The 15284-nt window shown below is 42.1% G+C and overlaps 1 protein-coding gene across 12 annotated transcripts in view; it reads left to right on the top strand.

The window, feature by feature from the left end:
- Positions 1 to 15284, top strand: part of HHAT (hedgehog acyltransferase) — a 404545-nt gene that overhangs the window by 360262 nt on the left and 28999 nt on the right. For 5 of the 12 annotated variants that reach the window (XM_037824548.1, XM_037824553.1, XM_037824561.1 and 2 more), the window contains one exon: positions 5827 to 5961. The exons of the other annotated variants lie outside the window; for them this stretch is intronic. In XM_037824548.1, coding sequence (XP_037680476.1) covers positions 5827 to 5961 — 135 coding nt within the window. The remainder of the gene's footprint in view (positions 1 to 5826; positions 5962 to 15284) is intronic. 12 annotated transcript variants of the gene reach the window in all.

The following is a 15284-nucleotide window of genomic DNA, read 5'->3' as shown; positions in this document are numbered from 1 at the left end:
TGCATGAAATTTATCTTGAGGGAACTTAAGACAGTGGTGTAGGGGACAGTTGCAGTTTTGCCTGCCCAGCACTTGTTCCCCAGTCGTTGGTGACAGTACCCCGGTCTTCCTTTGAGAACAAACCTCTCCCAGCCTGCTCTCAGTCTGTGTGATGCGGGTGGGGAGACCTCCACCCAAGGTGCATGGAATCACTGTGTGCTACAGGACTGGCTAGTTGGTATGGTTCACCCCCCTCTGTGGTGCAATTCCAGAACTTTTGTTGGAGCTGTCAGGAGAGAGACACGGCTCCCCTTCCTTTGAGGTTGCCAAGGTGGCCGGGTGTTAGGCTGGAGCTTGGGGCTGTCCTCTTTCCTCTGTCGGTGGAGAGCCATGTGCAGAGAGAAGCCAACCCAGGTGAAAGCAGAGTTGCAAATTGGAATCTGAGGCTTTACATTTTTTTGAGCACCTACATCCAGGAGTGCCTGAAGCCAACATATCTGTGTACTTTTCAATTACAGGGATGTTTTTAAACTTAATCCATGCTGAGAGAGAATTTTCCAAGGCTTTCTTGTGTTTCTTCATGTCCTGGGAACCAGGACACTAACTGCCTTTTGTTCTGGGCTATCTCTTCAGGAATATTTGTGTATTAAACAGTGTTGGAAGACAGAATGTCTTTCTCCAAAGCAAAGGGCGGGTTTGTTTACTGTCCATTATAATAAACATAATGTCTTTTTCTGGGGCAAAGGTAAAGAGGTGTATTGTCCATTATAAAAGATTTGGGTTTCCTAAGCCCAGGGTTTATCTGTTATAACAAAACCCACTGAATGTCAGGCAACAACTGGCCCTCTTCATGTTGCCATGTGGGAACTCAGACTCAGGGAAATAGCACAAAATTATAAAATTATTCAAAATTTTTATGAATTTTATGAATTTTAGAGTCCTTCTCTGACCCAGGAATCTTGTATCTTCTACCAGCAGGCTAATTTGTTGCTTGCCAGTAAGGTAGAAGCTCAGATTTTTCACAGAGATTTTGGGTAGACTCACCAGACTCTTCCATTTTGGTTGAATTTCTGTCACTTGTAATCAAAAGCTTCCTGACTAATACAGGTGGAATATACCACTATGACAGGTTAATAAGGGAGGATGTTTGGGGATATTCTTTTGTACTGAATCATTCTTTGTATAATTTTTTTTTTGCTTATGTGCCCTTAATAAAGTAAGTTTGAAAAATTAGTAACCCTGTTATGCTTTTAAAAGTAGATACCTAAATTCTTTTATTAGAGATTTAAATAGTTGCAAAAGATCTCATTTCAGCCATATTATAAATATTGACATTTAAAAATAAAACTAGCCCTTTTAAATAGGATAAATTATAAATAACTTATTCAGTATCCACCACCATCCTTTTAAAAGTATATCTGAACAAGATCCTTCACAGTCATATTTCCTTGATCTCATATTTCTTTGTCATTTTCCCCACCCTTGTCTAAAAGTTACTTCCTTGAGGAGCTACTACACTTCTCTGTAGCATTTTTGTTTTATTTCCAATTACCATGAGGCTAGAAATGTGAATATTTTTCTCCTGGTTTGAGTTACTATTACAATTGTAATTAGTACATAGCTCAAAATAGCTCAAAGAAGATACCATTTTGATAAATAATTACTAAACATAAAAAGTGAAATTCTATTGGAAATACACTTCTAGTATGATGGATGGAGTAGGAATTTACGATGATTTGATTAAAGGAAATTAATTGTTCCTTTATTTTGTGCCCTTGACTTTAAAAAAAAAGGCTTTTAATTTAATTATGGTATAGCCTGGAAAAGTACAAATATCATAAGAATTTTTCCTAAGTGAACACACCTGTATGTACAGTATCTTGAGGCCTTTTTCTATGGCCCACACCAATTATGACCTGCTCTATTCTGACTTCTAAATGCACAGCCTTTTGTGGAGAGCTAGTTTTTCTACTTTACATAAACAAAACCATATAGAATGTACTCTTCTGTATCTGGCTTCTGTCGTTCAATATTATGTTTGAAAAAATTCAACTGTATTTTTATGGGTGGTTGTAGATCTTTCCTGCTTGTCACTGTGTAGTGTTCCATTGTGTGAATATACCATTTATTTACCTGTTCTACTGTTGATGAACAGAGTGGCTGTTAGCTTCTATGAGCAGTCTTACGCATATCCTGTGATGAGGATATGCAGGCATTTTTGTTGGGTATATGCTTAAGAGTAGAATTGGTTTTGTAGACACTGCCAGACAATTTCCCAAAGTGTTATACCAATTCCTTTGATATTTTAGCATCCTGGGACAATATCATGTGGTAAGCTAAGGGTGGGCAAGAGGTTTATCTTTCCTTCTTAAATTGGGAGAAAGGTTATTTTTATGAGAGGAGAAGGGGTCAGGAGGATCTTAATCTCAGGAATCTTAAGTTAATTTTAGAAAAGGGTATATATGGAAGTAGAGTATCTGGAAATCAATTCCTCTAAAATTATCCATTTTATTTATACTTTAGAGGCTAAGTCGTGCTATATACCTAGGAGTATGCATAACCCAATTTGAAGACTGCTCCTCTAGAGGAAGGAGGGCTGCTTTGCCCTTTGTGTCCCAGTCCATTATCTTTTTCCTAACCTACAGGAAAAGAAGTGTTGATATGGATTAGACAGTGATTGGGGTTAGCATGTTTCAGGTAGCTACGGCTGCATAACAAACCACCCCAAAACTTAATGGCTTAAAAGAACAAGCTTTTATTTAGTTCATGAATTTTTATGTCAACTGAGGGCTAATTGGTCTAGAGCGGCCTTGCTCATGCCTCTTTGGGTCAACCATGGGTTGGATTTGCTAATCCTAGCTGGGCTTTCAAATATTTGAGGCTTTGCCTGGATGAATTGGCTAACTCAGCTCTGCTCCATGCTTTACTCTTATCCTTCAGCAGACTTGCCCAAGCTTGTTCACATCTCTCTTCTCTTCAAAGGCTTTTTCTGCCCCCCCACATGGTAGCTAGGACCTTCTGTTGTTGTGGATGTAGAAGGCCAGGATAGGTTTTGGGGGCAAAGGCCTAGCTCTGCACTTTGCAGTGAAATAACCATAAACTCTCTTGCTTGCTTCTGTGTATGTGTGTGCATGTGAGTGAGAGAGTGTTAGTGTGTGTATGTGAGGGTTATGTGTGTGATAAACTGATAAAATCTGAGACATTGGGATCTTCAGGCTGACCATGGTTAAAGGAACTTCCCTGAGGTCCAGCCTGGCCAAAAGGAGTTGTGCATAGGTTGTGGAGCTAGAGCCCCAGCTAGCAATCAAGTATTCCTTTGCTTTACTTTGCATAGGTGTTTAGGCCACCCGGGATTCAAGATTTTTCCTGCGTCTTCTCACCAAACAGAATTTAATGCCTCTTTGTAGCATCCGTTTTTATGATATTAACTCTTCATTATTTAGGAAGTATTTTCCATTTGCTAGATCAGTTGATCTGCACAACCACCCTCTGAGATAGGTTGGGCAGGTGTTAACTCACTATAACTAATAGCTCTGAGGCTCAGAGAGATTAGGAAATGTTTGAGGTTACACATCTAGTAAGTAGCAAAACCAGGTAAGCCTACAGCCCTTTTGAGTCCCACACCTGTATTATACTGCTTTTCCTCTGTGCTCTGTGAGGCCTAAATCACGATAGGCAACCACCATTTTTACTACAAACCATTCTTGGGTGTCACCGTCGGAGACAAAGTCTAAGATGCCTGGTTCCTTGTTCTGATTCCTGGTACTTAATGAGGAGGGGAGAAGGGAGGGTGACAGGAATCCAACCTTCCAGTTTCTGGGGTGGAGAGGCCAGCCCACTGCCTGCTCGCTGGACCGGCCACTGGCTGGGTCTGCATCCCTAACCATGATTTTTATCCTGAGTCTGCTCCGTTGGTGAAGGACTCTTGCTCACCTGAAAAATCAGAGCTCAGGGCTTAGGTTTTCTCTCCTTTAGACTATCTCAGGTATTGTGTTAGGTTGCTCATGTGCCTTGTTATTCCTATAATCACCATTATCCAGACTAAGAAAGCAGTGGAAAGAGAAGATCATTTTGTTTTTGCATGCTATTTGGCATGCAGAGAAACAAAAATTATCTCAGAAGAGCTGCTGTTAAGTCTTGAAGGCCTCAGATTGCAAGATATTACACTGGGCAGTGCTGGGAATATAATGGAAGGCTGTAGCATGGGCTGGTTGTGGCTCTGTTCTTTGCAGCAAAGATCAGGCACTGGAATCCAGGACTCATGAATTCTGTCCAGCACCGTGGTCACCTCTCTTTAGTGTAATTAAGCCTCTCAAGTATTTTGTTGAGAATTTAGTATATGAGAATGAAACCCACAGGGAAAAACTTTTGTCTCGAAATAAAGAGAAAAAAATGAATCTTGTTTTGTCAGCACCCATTTGTACCACCAGGATTGTTCAGGAGGTTGGTGCTTTCTGTCAGGAGGCATCTGAGCCTCAATGGGACCTTTTGTTCTGCACCGATTTAAGATTCACGCAGCGCTGCCAGGTGCCACCTTTACTCCAGGGCACCAGGTGATGTGGTCTTCTTTCTAAGGGGAGCTTACTGAGAGAGGAGAGGCTGCAAGGGGCGGCTTTACAGTGTGTGTTATGGGAAAGGGAAAGGGGAGGTCAGGTACCGAGATGGGCCTGGCACTGCCTCCCTCGCTGGAAGAGAAGCGGTTCAGAGCAAGGGACTGCGGCTGGACGGTCAGAAACACCCCCTGCAGGTGCTGGAGTCCACTCCTTAGTTAGCCTTTGCCCTTGAGGCATGGGAGAGGTCAGTGCCCGGCCACAAGAAGGCCACAGGGCAGAGGGATCCTCCGCAGAAGGGGAACTCTGGACTAGAGACCCAGTGAGGGCCCAGTGACAGTGGGGAGCAAGGGGAAGCCAGCCTTCTAGTTCCTGGGGAGGTCGTGCCTTTCAGGGGCCATTCAGGTCCATTTAACATGGTGATGAGGTAGGTAAGGATGAGCGAGCAAAACGGGGACCCGCAGTGACCATCTGGCTGATTTTGAAACAAAGCCAAACTTCCGCCACCACCTGCCTTAAAATTTGTCTTCTCCGCATGTGTCCCTCTCATGATGTTGATTATACGGGAAGCGGCAGATAGAAGTACTGGTCTGGAAGGACGTGTGTCCCCCCCACATCAGGCTGGCAGGGCGAGGCTTCCTGGGGGACAAGCTGAGGCTCCCCCCGCCCCGAGCTGCCAGCACCCCACCAGCCGGGGTCCGGAGCCCTTGTCCCCGTGGAGCCCGCCGCAGCTCCCTGCTTCCCTGTGTTCTCCTCTGGGAATTGTAACACTCCAGCTGCTGCCCACTCGTGCCCAGAGAGGGAGGCAGCTGCTAATTTTAGCCCTTTGTAGATCCCTAGGCAGCTCCTCTCGGGGACTTTTTTTATTTTTCTGGTTGGATTTTTCACAGGACCTTGAACAATCTGGGAAGATTCACCTGAGATCAGTAAAATTAAAGGGAAAATCTGGTAGTTTGTTTTAAAAAGTGATTGAGTTGCTTTGCTATTAGAAGTCTTTGGAATCATGAGCAGGGTGCCTGTCTCCCAGGAGCCAGGGTACATATACTGAAGGGAGGTTCCTATAACCAGTGGCTTTTTGGGGATAGAATAAAACAGAGTAACTGCGAGCTGAGCCAGGGGACATACGTTCTGCTCAGGAAACATTGGAAAGATGCCTCTGCTTCTTGTGGCTATACCTTAGCCATCCAGCTTATGACACAGGATTGCGGGTTTTTACTTGATAAACACAGTTCTCCTTTCCTGATCATTTGTTACGTGTTGGGTGATGGGGCCCACGCACGTTTTGTCTTGGTTCCAGATGGAGTCTCCCAGGTGGGAAGGCCTTGGATCACATTTGTTGAGTCACGTACAAAAGGGGGCTATTTGCCTTCTGAGCGTTATCAACCACAGAAGATCGGAAAGATGCCAGGCAAGATACAGGACACCTCTCACGGTTAGTTGCTGACTTTCAGATTACTAATAGCCAGACCACAGCGGAACATCTTCTGGTCACCCAGGCCTGTCTTGGGAGCTGTGCTTTTTCTCAGGAAGTCATTGCTTTTTACTAAGCTTAAGGATCCAGGTTAATTTAAACATAACAAAATTGTTTGTTTTAAAGTCCCCTTCATGTCCAAGTTGCCCATAACTTACTGCTGTCATATTGGAAGCTGGTCTCTTGATTACTCTCCTCACTCCTGTAGTTGCTCCAGCAAGATTGTAGGGGGTTGGGTGAGATCTTTGCATTGTTTAAGAAAGTGCTGTCATCGGCAAGGATTGTATTAAAAGGAGCAAAAGTACAGACCAAGGAAATAGGAAATGTAGGAAGCAACCTATGTTATATCAGCCAGAAAAAAAAGAGGACGGTGGCCAGGTGAGTCTGGGGTTAAAATCTGTTTAGGCCCAGTCAGAGGAAACTGCTTGAAGGCAAGTGTCTCCCTCTGCTCCTGCTGGTTGCTGCACTGGGTGCTTGGGACTCAGTGATAATCGGACATAATATCAATACCAGGCAACAAGTGCCGCGGTGCTTTGGGGACCTAGGGCTTTGATAAGTACCTTGATAACAACAGTGAGAGTGAACTTTATCTGCTGGGTGACAGCGGAGGTGGCATCAGAGGTGGGCTTAAAGGATGAGTAAGTGCCAGGCCTGGGGGTGGGCACAGCCTGCACAGAGCTGTGGAGATATAAAATAGAGCATTCATTCCGGAAACTGCCCGCGCCTCGGGATCGTGGCAGGAGGGGAGAGGATGCACGGTGTGATGCTGATAAATAGGCTTGTGGCACAAGGGAACACCAAAAGGTAACTTGAGGACCACAAAATGAAGGCCACACATGCCATGCTCAGGTGTTTGGAATTCATCCTTTAATAAGCTGGGGGAGGAGGTCACAGAAGATTTTTGGCAAGAGAGGGACACAATTTTGATTTTTGAAAGATCTGTGTAGAGGAACATGGAGGCTGACGTGGATGGAGCAGTGCTAGGAGCAGGGAGAGCAGTCCGGAGGCCCGAGGAGGGTAAGGGGGTTGTTACCACTACTGGGTGTCACCAGACAGGAAAGAAGGGAGAGGAAATCTTCCCACTTCCCTCAGGGAGGATTTTAGGGACTTGGCCAAGTCATTGTCATTTTTATCATTGTATGGTTTTTGTACTTGGAACAGGAGCAAAAATACTTTAGGTGTGTCCATTTTTTAAATAGGTCACTTGGATTAATTTTTGAATTTTGAAGAAAAAATGGTTCCTACAGATTTCTTTTCTGTTTTCCTCGCCCTTTCCCCTGGAATTTGAGGGGGTATGCAAGTGCCAGAGAAAATGCCAAGATGTAGAGGGGGCCTTTGTGGAGATGAGCAGTTTGCTCAATAAACTACTTGCTTGGAAACTTTTTTCCAAGGCCAGGTGTACTCTGAAAGGCCAGGCTTTCTATTTCTTGTTCCCTGCAGTTATTTTTACAGATGCTTTAAGGTTTGTCTTTTATTTCTGTAAGCATAGTCAGCATAGTTGCTTTACAATCTATGTCTGATACTTTCAATACCTTAAGACTGTGTGTGTATTTGCTGTCTTCTTTTTCTTATGGATCTTACTTCAGTGCCTCTTCTCTTAGTTCCCCCAAGAAAAAGCCATGATCTTTTAATCCAATCTTTTGGGATATTGGGATTAGGTTGTTTCCATGGAGATGTGACCCACCCAACTGTGAGAGACACCTTTAATTAAGGCGTGACCTCTTGTTTGAATGTTTCCCTGGAAGTGTGGCCCTGCCCGTTAAGCATTGGTCTTGATTAGTTTACTAGAGTACTTTAAAAAGAGACACACAGGGCCAGAAGCTTGTTGGCTTAGCTCAGGGATGCTTGGAGTTGTGGACCCTGCTGTTGGCTGCAGCTTAGAGACACATTTTGAAGATGGTTGTTGAAAGGTGACACTGACGTTTTGGAGAATGCCATTTTAAAACGCAACCGGGTAGCAAGCAGATGTCAGCCACATGCCTTCCCAGCTAACAGAGGTTTTCCAAATGCCAATGGCCTTTCTCCATTGAAGGTACGCTATAGTTGATGCCTTACCTTGGACGCTTTATGGTCTTAAGACTAACTTTGTAACCAAATAAACTCCTTTATAAAAGCCAATCCATTTCTGGTGTTTTGCAAAACAGCAGCATTAGCAAACTGGAACACTTGTCTTGCATAATTATTTCTAGGGTTTTCCTGAGGCCTAGGATGAAGATACCTTCTTTCAGACAAGATTGCTTCTGCCAGAAGCTTCAGATGCTTAGGGCTGGCAGTGGTCTCATCACCACAGGGAGGGCTTCTCTCCACTCTCCCTCCCTCTGGAGGAGGGGAATAGGTTCCCTTCTGTTCTACCCTAAACCTGAAGGCAATAGTGATTCCTTTCTGGGTCCCTGTGTAATATACTTTTGTGGGTCTCCTGTTAAATGTGCTGCTTCTGGCAGGCCCTGGAGTTTATTCCTGTTACCTTACTCTGAATGTTGCCACATTATCTGGACAGACAAATGTCCTCTAGGCAATAACAGCTTTAAGAACTACTTTGCCTCCCTTGGCCATCATTTTCTCTTAGATTTTGGCCTGATAATTCCTTAGTTCATTGCCAGCACATTACTAGCTTTTTGGAAAATTTCAAAATATTTATCTGGCAATTTTCTTTTCTTTCTTTCCCTAGTGGGAGAATTGGTCCATGTAATTCACCTGCCATTTCCAGAAACAGATGTCCTTCTTAGGTTCTGTAGACATCCTTATTTTCTGCTGAGTCAAACATTTCCATTTGATTCATCCAAGAAATGACAGCATGCTTCAAATGTAAATAAGAAATGTTAAGTAAATTCATGGTTGGTGAATTCATACTGGATTGTTAAGAGAAAGTTAGGTGTGTTTGAGGAATCCCCTGATTTCTGAGGATTATGTTAAGAGGCAGTATAGGAAGTGGTGAAGGCTCTGGGGTCAGACGAAATTGGGTACTTTACTGACTATGGGCCCGTGGAAGGAACCTCGCCTTTCTGAGGCTCAACTTCCCACCTGAAAAAGGAGAGAAGTGCCCACTAATAGGTAACTGTGGAGGTTAAATAAGGTAATGAATATAAAACCTTTGAAGAGTCCCTGGCACATGGTTAGCCCTCAATAATGGTAGCTTCTTACAGTAATATTACATTGCCATTATTTTGTCACATGGCCCCTTTTTTCTTGTAATAAAAACAGTTTAGGGCTAAAGATAATTGGTCTGACCTGGTCCTTCTAGCTGTTCCTTATCCTTTCTGTCCATTCCCTCATCCATCCATCTGCCCACCCACTCTTCCTTTCACCAGTCCATTCATTTATCCGTTTACCCTTCCTTCAATCCTCTCATCCCGTCCCTTCCCTCCTATCCCACAGTGTCCCATCCCATCCCATCCCTGTCACTCTGTCAATCCAAAAAAGCCTTCATTAAGCATCTGCTAAAGGCCGGAACCCTGCTTTCATCATGCCAGTTTGGCATTTCTGGGGACTTATGTTTGGGGACTGACTGTTGGATAAGGTGACTTTTCCAAGCTCTGCAGAGGGAATGCCCTTTATCAGTCCATCCTGTAAACAGATGGATGCATAACAGAAGTGGGGACTGTAGGGAGTGGTGAAATGGCAGGGACATCTAGGTTACATCGCACCTCTGCTAGTCCTTAGAATGGCATGTAGGAAATTTTCTGATTTTGTTTATTTGCTGTGACAACTCAGTGTTAAATATGTATGACATCCACTCCTGCCTCCTTGGCTATGGTTCAGTGCAGGTTTGATGCCTGGTAGCTGCATTTCCCCTTGTACACGCTATTGAGTGATTTCAGGGCTGACCTGGTCTAACACAGCTTTATTAATGAGATTGTTCTCCTTCGTGTCATCATTAATCAGGATGATGTCAGCGGTTTTCATGCCCAGCCTGCAGTACGGTTGTTCCCTAAAGTTATTGCCCATCAGAGTCACCTGGAAAGCTTATTTAAAATGCAGAATTCTGAGCCCCCACTTCTGAGAGGTCTTAATTCACTAGGTCCAGAGTAGCACCCAGGAATGTGTATTTTAATGAGTACCTTGGTGATTCTGTTCCGAGTACTTCTCGTAACATCTTGGGAGACTCTACCATCTCATCAAGGCTGAACAAGTTGATCCATGTCAAAGAAGGAGCAAGCATTACTTTGCAAGTGAGCCCCTCCCACTGAGTTTAGTGGGTAGAATCTGTAATGTGCTTTGAGATGCTTGAAGGAAACAAGAACCCACCAGCTCTGGTCAACTTTCATATATCCAGTGGTGTAGACAATCCAAAATGTAACTTTTTAAAATAACCAGCATCTGGCTTTAGAGGCATACTGTTAGATATCAGATTTTTGCCCCTTCTTCAGTTTGCTTGATTTGATAGGAAAAAATCAAACTAGAATTTACAAGACAAGAGGGAGGGACCTTAGGAAGAGAACTGATCAGGGAGGAGGGAAGCAGACTGGGCTGTGGTGAAAACTCTTCTCTGAACGTAGCTAACTGAGTGCTGACTCCACTACGCTGGGCAGGAAGCTTTTAAAAGCCTGTACATCTACACCTACCTTGTGATTCCGTATGGACACACCTTTTCCTGATGAAGGCAGCAATCTTTCAGGGCACCCGTGTCCCCACCATCACCATCATCATCTAAATGCCTTTGTGGGACCCCTAAGTACCTGGGGCCACATTAAAAAAATATTAGGCTAATGGCAGCCATCCTTGTTATTTGGAATCTTAGAGTCCAAGATATGGTTGACATGGCCCAACAAGATAATAGGACGATTAAACTAAAGTTCAGCTAAACATGAGAAAGTACTGCAAAAACATCTTATCTACATACACACGTTTACATCTTAAATATGTTATATATATAAAATCTATCTCCCTTTACAGTTTGCAAAGCGCTTTCATTTGCATTACAGTCCTGTGATACAGGATGAGCAGAATTAGTATTCCTGTTTAGTGGAAAGGAAACTAAAACTAATGATTTGCCAAACCTGTTTAACTGGAAAATGGCAGAGCTGGGACTTGAACTCATGTCTTCTAGTTCTGTTTTCCGTGCTATTTCTACTACATTATACTGCTAGGAAAATGCTGGAATTTTTCCTAGTTATCTGTCTGGGTTTAGTAATTTTCAGGACTCCTACTTTGGTTATTCTGTAGGGTATGAATGATGAACTTCTGAATACTACATGAAAAGTTATATAAATGTTGGTGACATGGATATCAGTGATTAGGTGCATATCTTGGGAGAAACTGAATATCCGTACAGTGAGGCAGGAAAATATCATCACTTGTCTTAAAAGTTCCAGGAAGCCTTCCTAAAAGGGGTAGATTTTATTTTTCAATTTACTAAAAAATGTACAACACACATAAAGTGCACAACCCTGAAGCATACAGCATAATGAATTTTTGCACACCTATTTACCCAGCACCCAGGACTCTAGAAATTTCCCTCTATGATCCCTTCCAGTGACAACCCTTTCTAGGGTAAACACTGTCCTGACTTCTAACAACAGAGACAACTTGTGCCTGAGTTTGAACTTTATTTAAATAGAATAATAAGGTACAATCAATTCTGCTATAATACTTGTTTTGAAAATGCAAATTTGTTCCATCATAATTGATGCATTAGGAAACAATTTGATCTTGAGGCAATTTAGTGTTTGCTTATGTATAATTTTTTCCTCAAAAACTCTAGGGGAAAGCAGAAAACTGCACTCAGCTGAACTGTGCCCAGAAGTAACACAGAAAACACACATGTGAACACCCCTCAGACATCTATCAGCTACTTCGATTCAAATTTCTGAGCCACACACATCCGCATTTGGGGTTAACAGCGCTCCATCCAATTTCAGATTACCCTCCTTCTACCACTTTTCAATACCAATTTCAGATAACCCTCCTTCTACCACTTTTCAATAACTCACAAGCTACAACCCTTTCTATGTCCACTTTTACAAGCAAACTTCAGGCCTTTTTCAACATGAAGAACTATTTATTGTAGTATTTATGTATTTCTTAACCATTTTTTCTGTGTAAAACCATGCTACCATTTTTATTAGATTTCTACTTTTTTTTTCTTATGTGTAACTGGCAAAGATTCTGAGTGTCATGCCCCTCAGTCTGTTTTCCCTATAAGCCTTGTGGTTTTAATTCCATGATTTTGCATAGGGTGGTGATTTTTAGCAATAGATACATCATGTTATAGCAGAATTGATTGTTCTTTTTTGTCTTGCATCTCTCAAGTTTATGTTTGAGAGATTCATCAGTATAATTATGTATAGCAGTAGGTCATTCAGTTTCATTGCTATATAATATTTATTGTGAGAACATACCACAATGCATACATCCATTCAACTATTGTTGGGATTTTAGGTTGTTTTTAGTTTGGGGCATTACAAGTAGGGCTTCTCTGAGCAATCTTGTATATGTCTTTAGTGCACATGTTCACACATTTCTATTGGGTGTATACCCAGGAATAAAATTGCTGGGTCTTAAAATATGTGTGTGTTCAACTATAGTAGATGCTACCAAACAGTTTTCCAGTGCGGTTGCCCCAATTTATCTCTCACCAGTGTACATGAGGATTCCTGTGGCTTTGTATTCTTTCCAAAACTTGGAATCATCTCTCTTCTTAATTTTAATCATTCTGGTGGATGAGGGTGATATCTTGTGGTGACTTTAATTTGCATTTCCCTGATAACTAAAGATTGAGTATCTTTGTGTATGTTTATTGGACACTTGTGTATTCTCTTTGTGATGTGTCCTTTGAAGTCTTTTGCCCATTTTTAAACGTTGAGTCGATTGCCTTTTTCTTTTTAATTTATAGGCCTTCCTTATATACTCTGGGTAAGAATCTTTTGTTGATTTTATGTATTGTCAATATGCTCTCCCATTCTGTGGCTTGCGTTTTTTTTTTTTTTTTTTTTTTTTAATATTTTAATGGTGCTTTACGATAAACAGAAGTTTTAATTTTCATCAAGTCCAGATTAGCAGTCTTTTCCTTCATTATTAATGCTTTCTGTGTCCTGGTTAAGAAATGCTTTTTACCCAAGGTCATGAAGATGTTGCCCTATGTTATTTTCTAGAAGCTTTACTGTTTTACTTTTCCTATTTAGGTCTACAATTCATTTCGAATCAACTGTTGTATGTGGTATGTGAGAGAGATCAAGATTTGGGGTGGGGAGGGGTATGTGCAGATATCATTCACCCAGCAACATTTATTGAAAAGACCATCATTTCCCCACTGAAGTGCAGTGCAGTGTTTGTCATAAATCAGTGTCCAGTAGTCTGTTTGTCTTTCGTTGGGCCAATACCATACTGTCTCAATTAGTGAAGATTTATAATTGTCATTGTGGTAATTCCTCTCCTTCGAGATTGTCTTAGGTACCCCTGGATATTTGAAATAAGTATGTGTGTGTGTGTATAGTTTAGAAACATTTTGTCAGTTTTCACACACATACACACAACTTGGAATTTTAATTGGAATTGCATTGAATATGTGGGTACATTTAGGGAGAACTGACGTCTCTACAATATTGGTATATGCTTCAATTTATTGAGGAAACATAAAACCATAAAAATAGTACTTGGTGCTAGTCCTTGATCAGTCACAAATTAAATCATTATTTCTGTAAATGAGGAAATAGCCAATATTTTACAGAATGTTCAGGAGCTGATGTGGAGGTTGAATCACTCCTTCAGCCCCTATAAAGCACCGTGACCATGCCAGGTGAAATTGGAGAGGCGTAGGTGGAGGGCAACCAGGATTTAGCTTTGGGAAGTGAATCATTGCAGAGCTTTCTGTCAACCACCTGCCTGTAGAGTGTGGCTCTCCTGTGGTTTCTTGTTAGCTCCATTGTTTTTGCCACTAAATAGCGTTGTTGGAAGAGAAGGGAGACCATCTTCAATTTAGTGGACAGAATTTAAATACAATGGAGCTAATTGTGGAAGCATCTGGAAACAACACAGATGAGCCAGTGGTGTTTATAGCTAGTGGAAAATGATATATTCATATGCCAAGAATAGAGATGTAATATGTCTGGAAATGTTCATCCCATGTGGAAATTAATTTTTTCTGTTTTTGAGATTTGGGATGGAAATATGGACATGCGGAAGAAGTTATTTGCAACTTCAGAGGTCCTCTGATCCATCTTCATTCCCAGTGCAGGACACCTACACTGGTGTACTTTGCAGAAGCCATAGAATTGTGGACAGCTAGACCCAAAAAGACCTTGGAGAAGAGATTCTGGTGTAACCCTCCAGTTTGGGAAAGAGGACATTGAGGCTCACTGAAGCAAAGTTACTTGGGCAGAAGCAGAACTAGAAGTCAGATCTCCTGATTCTCAGTTCAGTGTTCATTTCAAGAGGTCAGCATTTCCCAACGTTATTTCCAGAATATAATCCATGAAATAATAGTCTTGGGAGGGTGAACTGCTCCATCTTCAAAGAGATTCTTATCAAAATTAGCTTGGGAACTTTTGCATAGCATGTCCACTTCTGGAAATTTATGATATGTGTTGGCACTTTTGCTGTGTACTAAGGATATTCTATTTAACTTTGTTTCAGCATTTCCTAAACATTTGACTGTTTGCTTGGAATCCCTTATTATGAGCCCTGGGACACTGGGAAACGCTGCATTAGGCAGCACAGCTGTGCCCAGTACCCTTCACCACTGCTAAGGCCTCTCCTTGTGATTTGCACTGGTTGCTCATGGCCGTGCCCTCTGGAGGTAAAGACCCTCTAACATTTCCTAACTGCCCTTGCCTAGGCTATTGCTCATATTATCCCATTTAGTCCTCACAAAATTCCTTAGAAAGGTAATTCTTATACCCCTATTTTACAGATGAGGAAACAGAGAATCCAGAGGTCCAAGCACTTGTTCAAGGTTACCCAGCCTAGCAGATGTGCTTTCTACCACATCTGGTTGCCTCCTTGCCAGATTCTACCTTCATTATTATGGAGGCACTACCACTTCTCACTGTTCTTTTTTTTCCCTTTTTAAATCAATTTTATTAGCATATAATAAAATGCACCCATTTTAAGTACTGTAGCATATTCAATGAATTTTGACAAATGTATACACCTGTGTAGTCAGTGACACAATCAATATGTAGGACAATTAACCTGGTTAGGTTCAGTCTACAAATGCTATGCTTCCATTCTCAGTCTTCTGCTTTGTGCCGCTCAGGGTTTGGTCTGAGACGGGTGGTGATTTAACTGTTCATGTAGGTCACCCTCCTGGCAGTGACATGGTTCTCTCCCGTGCCTGTGCAGCTCAG

Source organism: Choloepus didactylus, chromosome 2 (assembly GCF_015220235.1).
Source record: "Choloepus didactylus isolate mChoDid1 chromosome 2, mChoDid1.pri, whole genome shotgun sequence".
In the NCBI taxonomy this organism is placed as follows: domain Eukaryota; kingdom Metazoa; phylum Chordata; class Mammalia; order Pilosa; family Megalonychidae; genus Choloepus; species Choloepus didactylus.
The sequence above is the reverse complement of the archived record's forward strand: the minus strand, read 5'-3'. Positions and strand labels throughout refer to the sequence as shown.